Source organism: Malurus melanocephalus, unplaced genomic scaffold (assembly GCF_030028575.1).
Source record: "Malurus melanocephalus ecotype Western Australia unplaced genomic scaffold, MMel_1.1 scaffold_145, whole genome shotgun sequence".
NCBI lineage: Eukaryota > Metazoa > Chordata > Aves > Passeriformes > Maluridae > Malurus > Malurus melanocephalus.
Window position 1 is genome coordinate 471,210 of NW_026623377.1, and position 8,359 is coordinate 479,568.

The 8,359-nt window shown below is 39.3% G+C and overlaps 1 protein-coding gene across 1 annotated transcript in view; it reads left to right on the plus strand.

The window, feature by feature from the left end:
• INHBA (inhibin subunit beta A) overlaps positions 1-5,935 on the plus strand; it is a 14,379-nt gene extending 8,444 nt beyond the window's left edge. Inside the window, exon 3 of the mRNA XM_057371348.1 lies at positions 4,920-5,935. Within this exon, the coding sequence (XP_057227331.1) occupies positions 4,920-5,806 (887 nt within the window). The 3' untranslated portion in view covers positions 5,807-5,935. The remainder of the gene's footprint in view (positions 1-4,919) is intronic.
• The last annotated feature ends 2,424 nt before the right edge of the window (positions 5,936-8,359 follow it).

An 8,359-nucleotide genomic window follows, 5' to 3' on the forward strand; every position in this document is an offset into this window, starting at 1 on the left:
CCCCAATGCTTGGGGAATAGGGTTTTTTCTTGATTTTCTTTTTTGGTTTATTTTTCTCCTACAACAAAATCTCCCTTTTCTGGCAGCAAATGGTAGGGGAGCATAAAGATAAGATATTTGTTAATTATGCCATAATTTTGTCCTCCTACCCTAAGAGGCAACAGTATGGAGCACAACTGAAAGTGTGCAACCTGGATGACCRGTCACATAGGCCGGGCAATGAATGATCAGAATAAATTGTTTGCGAGTGATCCATAGGCTGAAATGTATTCACAGAAATGGCCACTGTCTAATTGTGGCAATATGACATTTATAACAAGCAGTACGCCGGGGASGCAATTGCCAGTCGGTAACCCTAAATTCACTGAATAAATTCTATGCTGCAAAGAATTAATCTAACTCCAGTGGTCACTCATTAGTAAACATTTTGAGCAATTATCTCTCAATAACCATGTTCTTCTCTTCACTCTCTTTAGAGGAACCTTTCTAGTAACCTATTTTTTTCTGTCTCCTGGGGAACGGAAATGAGAAGTGAAGGGAAGGATGCTTTTGAATGTAATTACAGATTGGCACGCAGTACAAATTTCCCCAAATCTAAACATAGGCAGTAGTAAAGTTAGCAACTAAAAAAGGGGAAAAAAGCTTGCTTTGTATGGAAAAACAGTTCACTTACAGTATAATGTAAAAACGTTTCAAAATTAAGCACCGGTGAAGCATAGAAATTTAAAGCGACAGCACCTTCTTACACACTGAGCATTTTTCAAAGGAAAATAAATCCTGTGTATTAAGAGAAATTGAGAATAAGCCACCTTATAATGTCAGAAAGGATAATCATATTAATTATGAAAAAAACTGTAAAAATTTAACAGTATATGGTTAAAAACATTTTAAAATATCCTAACATTTTACTCAAAAGAGGTCTCAATTGTGTAGCTTAGACCCTATCTAGTATATGTATATAGCTTGAATTAACATWGATCTCGAATCCTGCTGCAAATTGCAAGTAAGGGAACTTTGACTGCATAGTTAAAGCCAGACATGCTAAGGAAGAATCCTTAGCCTCAGAGGAAGAGCACACTGGAGCTGCAGATTCCTGCTGGAGCCCAGCACAAGCTACTCCAGGCAGGGCTGCTCCTCCAGTCCCCCTATGCCTGGGCTCTYAAGGGTTCTGCCAATCTCTCTGCAGGCTCCTGTGCCATGGCCATCACCCAAGTGCTGCTCGGGAGCAGGTGCTGACTGCAGAGTCCTATGCCAGATCCCTGGCCAGCCCTTCCAGAGGTGGAGAGGGGGACACCTGTGCAGGCTCCCCTCTGCTTTCATGCTCAGGTTTCTCTCCTAAAAGGGTGTGTGAGCAGTGGTAAAGAGAAAAACAGATATGAGCAAACTCCCATGCTATATATACTGCTACACTTTCTTTCCATTCAGTAACTCCTTCCATTAAACCTTTTACCATATATGCACTACTTCTTAGAGCTTGTATTTTTAACTGTTTCTCACAGCATTTGCTGGTATCACTCTCCATGCTAGAATGCTCCTTTTGCACCACAGCCATCCTCCTGGAAGGGACTTTGCTTGGCAGTAAAGCAGAGAGGTGGCCTCTCCAAAGTTTTGGGAAACGGAAGCAAGGAAAAGCAATCAAAAGGGGCCCAAAATAATCCCTTGCCTACTTTTTCAGCTGCCTTCTGCTATGATAACAATCCAAGCTGTTGACATCGCTGTTTATGAGCATGGAAGTGATGAAGGACTGTGGGTCTTTCCACAGTAGTCAGGCAGGAGGAGCAGGATGATTAGAAATGGAAAAAGACCCTTTCAAATGTAAAGGCAGGACAAAAGGATAAACAAAATGTAATTATGCAAGTGATACCACCCCCAAATTTCAGGAATCTCCCTTTTACCTTCCGTTTGATGAACAGTATTTATTTTCAAAGCTTTGATCCTGACCATTAATTCAGACCTAAAAGGAAAGACTGCTAAATCCCTAAGAAATACCTGGAGAAAATTAAATACAGATTTTTTTTTTTTTTTTTTCCTCAGAACACTCGAAGAATGTATTTTATTGTAACACTGAACCTTTTGGAAACAAAGATCCTGTTATAAAGTGAATGTGTAACCATAATAAGCCAGATCCTAAGGTCTCAATTCGATTTCAGCACAGGTTAAACTCTAATTTCGAAATGAGCTTGTCTGGGAATAGTGACCTCTGAAAAACTGCAGGATTCATACCATTTGTGCTGTGTGATCGTAACAAACTGGTTGTGAATGTGGAGAGAATTCAGAAAAGCTTCGTTTTTTCCTAATGTGAAAGCGTGCTTTTTATCCTCAACCTTGCACCATTCCCAGTCTCCTTCTAAAAAGAGCTATGAAAGGGAAAGTGTTTTTTAATTGCAATAAAACCTTTTATTAGCTATGCAGATTTCAGGATTTTGTTTCTTTCAGAAATATTAGGCTCAGATAAGCTTTCTGCATCTTTTTTCTTTAGAATCATAATCCACTATTTGTTTCTGAAAATGTAGCTAACAACATCCAGAGAGGCTGTTATTGTAACTAGCAGCCTACCAGGAGGCTGTTAGCTCTGTATAAGGACCTGTCTCAGGCTACCTTGCTCGAGCTCACTTCACTCAAGTTAAGAAAAATCAAGTACTCATGTACTTTCGCCGTACTATTCACATGCTTTTAGTAATGAGGAAAAATTCAACTTTCACACATAGAGGAACATTTGAAAAGCTGTTTAAGAGGGCTCTATAGATCCTGTTTCTTTCATGTAATATTTGTCAAAAAGAGTGTTTGAATCACAGTGCTTCTGGCCAGTGCATAAGGTGTTTGAATATTTGCTGTTGCAGATATGTAACTTTGTAACTATTTTCAACTCCCACTAGCATGGAAATAGCAGAATGTGAAATACCATGGACTAGCACTTAACAGCATTAGGTTATTCTTTAATGCAGGGCTGCCTGGCTTTTCAGATTAGATGGGTCATACCGTTTCTTCCCCTGTTGAGCCAGGTCTACACACCCCGCCTGCTTTCTCCAGAGCAGATGACCGGATCAGTATTTTGTCTGTGACCAGCGCAGCTGATCTGCTCATACACCCAGCACAGTTGATTTGCTCACACACAGGACCCCTGCTAGTGCCAGAACTACTGTGTGTGCCCAGCCTGGTTTCTCAAGAATACAAAGTAAGTGTTGCAATTTTCAGCAATACATGTTTATTCCACACACTRGTCTGTGAGCTCTGGGAAAGAGAGCAGTTGGGAAGAGGCTGCTAGTGCAAGACCTTCTGCAGCTTGATCTAAAACACCTTTTTTCCACCAACGTTTGCTTCGGTAGAGGCACCAAGTAGAATGGGTTGGATGAAGAGACTTGGTGGGCAGCAACCCACCCTAGGCACATCACCTGCCTTCAGGTTCCCTTGAAGCCCAGGTCCCCTTTAGAAAGGATTTACCAGGACTGTGCAAAGGAAAGAGATAAGCCAAAGTTAGAAGCTTGCTTTAGAAGAGAGAATCGGGTGGAATAAAGCCACGGGCTAGCTGATTCTCACAGGCCTTAGAAGTATCCATGCTCAAAGAGAACACTCTTTATAACATCCTTGCATACAAGGCAACCAGCCCTTTGGACCAGATTTCCTTTGGAGTGGAAGAATGTCATTTTACAGCTCCACATGCTCTGAAACGGAGTCAGGAATGAGATAAGTATTTATCACCTGACCTCTGCACAGAAAATTGGGTCAACAACTATGGGTAGCTCGAGAATAATATGACAAATATAATATGACAAATTGATAATTATGAATACCCTTTCTTTCACACTAAGGCCAGATATCTGTACATTGCAAATCTGTGACCCCAGTCCATCCTGGCCTCCATGCCGAGAAGGAACGAAAGACATCACCAGTGCTTTTTTCTTTGTCAAGAAAATAGAAAAGTACCTCTCTTGAAAAAATGGTATCACTACCACCCCCCAGCTAATTCATTCTCTCTTAACATCTTCATGCTCTAGTGATCAAATCATTAAACAGCCCTTATTATTCATTCCAACTTCTGCCAGGGATATGAGCGCTGTATCCGAGAAACACCTCCTCACCATTACAATCATCTTCATGACATCTCAGCAAGTTGATGCAATTATGCCAGAGAACCATCCCCATAATTATACAGTTCTTTAGCTCATTTCTCAGTTTATTCACCATTACTATAATCACAGCAAGTACAGTGTGTTAAATTAGGAACAGGATCTACAGTTAACTTCTCACAGGATGAAGAATCTGCCTGCTGCAATTCTCCAATGCTTTACAATATAATTCTGCAAACTTCTTAAAGCTGAAGCTCATATTTTAGCACATGATTGTTTTTGAAACAATTGACATTTACAACTCATTTTAAGATGCATATGAAGGATGTCTTTTTACGGAGGCAGAAAGGGCAAACCTTTTTCCCACATAATATCCAAAGTATTGCTAAAGATTTGGTAGGACTGGACCTCATTCCCTAACCAGTTATTAGGTTCAGGTTTTTATGCTATGATATATATGGACTGCCATCATATAGAATTTTTGCCTTTCAACTAACAGTGATCACAAAAACAGCTTAAGCAAATGAACTCTTAGCAGCCACTGATGCTTATTTGCCATAAGATGCTTTACATTAATGACTATATTGTTGCTATAAAAAATGCTCTGTTTAAAATATTATGCTGGAAAACAATAGGCAAATATATAATTTTCTAAAAAGAGWATTTTCATAAAATACAAACTGAGGAGGGTGTGAAGGAAGGTTAGAATAGAAGAACCATAAAAATTTAAATAGCCAAATAGGAAACCTAGGGCACTTCATGCCTGTGGCAAAAGTAACTGAAGTCTCTTTTACAGAGTGAAAGCAGACATACTAACAAGTTCTTCCTGTCTATTTCCATTTACYGAATCAGGCACAGCCAAGAAAATGTTGCACTTTGAGATTTCCAAGGAAGGCAGTGAATTATCGGTGGTGGAACATGCTGAAGTGTGGCTCTTCCTGAAGGTCTCCAAGGCCAACCGAAGCAGGACAAAAGTCACCATTCGCTTGTTTCAACAGCAGCGGCAGGCAAAAGGCAACCCTGAGGGAGCAGAAGATATGGACGATGGGGGGCTGAAAGGTGAAAAGAGTGAGACTTTGATTTCAGAAAAGGCAGTGGACACCCGTAAAAGCACTTGGCACATCTTTCCTGTCTCCAGCAGTGTCCAGAGACTCCTGGACCAAGGCAAGAGCTCTTTGGATGTGCGGATTTCCTGTGACCTGTGCCAAGAAACTGGAGCCAACCTGGTGTTACTGGGCAAGAAGAAGAAAAAGGAAGATGATGGGGAAGGGAAAGAAAAGGAAGCAGGAGATTTCACAGGAGAAGAAGAGAAGGAGCAGTCCCATCGGCCTTTCCTGATGATGCTTGCCCGGCACTCAGAGGACCGCCAGCATAGGCGAAGGAGACGAGGCCTGGAGTGCGATGGCAAAGTCAACATCTGCTGCAAGAAGCAGTTCTTTGTCAGCTTCAAGGACATAGGATGGAGTGACTGGATCATTGCTCCTACAGGTTATCATGCCAACTACTGTGAAGGAGAGTGTCCCAGCCATATAGCAGGCACATCTGGTTCATCATTATCTTTCCACTCCACTGTCATCAACCACTACCGCATGCGGGGCCATAGCCCCTTTGCCAACCTCAAATCATGTTGTGTGCCCACCAAGCTCCGGCCTATGTCCATGCTCTACTATGACGATGGCCAGAATATCATTAAGAAAGACATACAGAATATGATTGTGGAGGAGTGTGGCTGCTCATAGACACTGGAGTGCTCAAGACCCTTCTTGTTGAGAAGAAAATGTATCAAAAGCCCAAGAAGAGGAAAGACCAGAGATGGCATAACCTTTTTTGAGTGAAATAATCATCAGAAATATAAGCAAAAAACAAAAGAGAGAGAGAAAAGNAAAAAAAAAAAAAAAAAAAAAAAAAAAAAAAAAAAAAAAAAAAAAAAAAAAAAAAAAAAAAAAAAAAAAAAAAAAAAAAAAAAAAAAAAAAAAAAGAAAAAAAAAAAGAAAAAAAGACTTACGGAGGACCAGAAAATACTTCAGCTATAAAAAAGGAAGAAAGCATCATGAAGCTGGGCTTAAGTAAGATACGTCTGAATGGTGGTATGGGTTGGGGATTTCCCCTTCCTTTCAGTATGCTCCTTAATGCGTAGTATACTAAACATTAGTTACTACTAGGGGAAGGAGTTCTGTTCCGTCCCTTAGTTACCCATCACTTAAAGTCATGGTAGCAGCTCATCTAACCTGCAACAATTTGGACAAAGCCCAAAATGTCATTGAAAAGCCATGTGTGTGATCACTACAGTCACAGGCGTTTTCCCCCCACATTTACAGAGCAACTGAGTAGGTGTGTAGTGTTTGTGTTTGTATACGTATGGCTATGTATTTATATACATCTCTATACATACAGACACAATACATATGCATCTACTTAACATTGAACAAGGAACAATAGCGTGCAGGTGTATACACCTTCATCTTCTGCACTACAATTACAAAAAATTAAAAAGGAAAAAAAAGAAAAAAGAAGAAAAAAGCAAAAAATGAATGAAAGAAAAAAAGTTACATTCTGTAAAGGTGCTTACAAAGTTAGAACTATGCAACCTAGATGGTTTGAAACTGTTTACCTGCGAGAGAAAGAAAAAACCAGAGAGACTTTTTTTTTWAAAATGGAAATAACTTGTTTTAAAAAAAAAATCTTCAGTGGGAGATACTTGAAAGGAACATGTTTGTCCAGTTACTGGAGTCAAACATTTCTATATTTTGTAAAAAAATTTTTAATCGTTTACTATTTGCACTACAATGGTGTCTGACCTGTCTAATCCTTATTTAACAAATATTTGCAAGGGAGGGTGGTTGGGTGTGGGAGGGGTTGAAAGCTACACTTATTGTGAGCTATACAAGAACTGCTACAGCACACAAAATAGCTATTTTTATTATTATAATAATTATTATTATTTTGTACCTTAAAATGAATTGACACATACACCAAAGACATTTGTGCAAGCCTCTAAAAAGTCTGTTTGTGGTTGGTACCAKTCACCTGTAATGAGTTAGAGTTTGAATTAAGAGTCAGTGGGTTGATTATATACAGGCTAGAATATCTGTTAACCAGTTAAATTCAAATAGTACCCTCAACAGAAAATTGCCATTTGAAGTAAGACCAGAAAATCCCTGAGATTTGGATCCAAGGTCCWTCTGAGCATAATTGTACTGTTTTGTATGTACAAAACTAAACTTGGCTCTGATGCACAGCAACTATGAATTGTAAGGAAATAACTTTGTCCAAGGGATACACATACATATGTATATATTTCTGTATGTATATATGTATGTATACACAAGGTAAAGTAATTTCTGGCTTCATTTTACTGTTCTTAAAAGAATAAATGCATGTGTGCAAAGCACAGTATGTTAAAAAGCTGTTTGTTTCTTACTGCCAAGTGGGAAGCCACATGCTCAGAATCGTACTTGTGCARGAGAATAAAATGCTGATATCCACTTAAAAAATGTTGAAGTAAAATTGCAAGCAGCCTTGGGCTCTTTTCACGATTGCTCCTGCAAATATACAGAAAATGGCAGTTGGGGTTGGATTTCTGTTTGAAATATCTTTGCTGAAATATTGTCTCAACCACCACCCTCTAGCATGACAACTCTTAATGGGTTTGTGCATTACCTGTAAGACTTAATTTTCAGTGTCAACACCTAACCTGAAGGGTCCAACCCATAGGGCATAGGTAGATAGTGTTATTTAAAATTTTTCAGTCTCATATTTAAAAGAATGTTACACTTAGATCATTTGTCTTTTTGTAGGGGGAGATGGTAAGAGGGAATGGGAGAAACCTTTAGGCCCTGTTTACACTGAGTTTGATAACCCTGAGCCTGAAGTTTCAGACTYTTATAGGTTTGCCGAACCAAGTCCCAGTTAGATGCCTTCTGATGGGACAGGCCTCTAAATGCCTCTCCTGGAAAGAAGCACTGACATGGCTCCCTGTCTGTTGAGAGCACAGTCTGATACAAAAAGAAAAAAAAGGAAAAAATAAAAAAAGAGAAAAAAATAGCACAATATAACCCAGTCACACTGGCTAGGGATAATGTGTTAGCACCTTCATGGCAAGAACCATGTTTAAACAGTGTAATCAGGGCCTTCACTTTTGGTCAGCCAAAACTGTTTGTGTGTGCATGTGTGTGTGTGTGTTCTCTGTGTGTGCATCGGTATGTGCGCATCAGCACATGTCTGTATTTGTATGTATCTATAGAGATTAAAAAAAAAAAAAAAAAAAAAAAAAAAAAAAAAAAAAAAAAAAA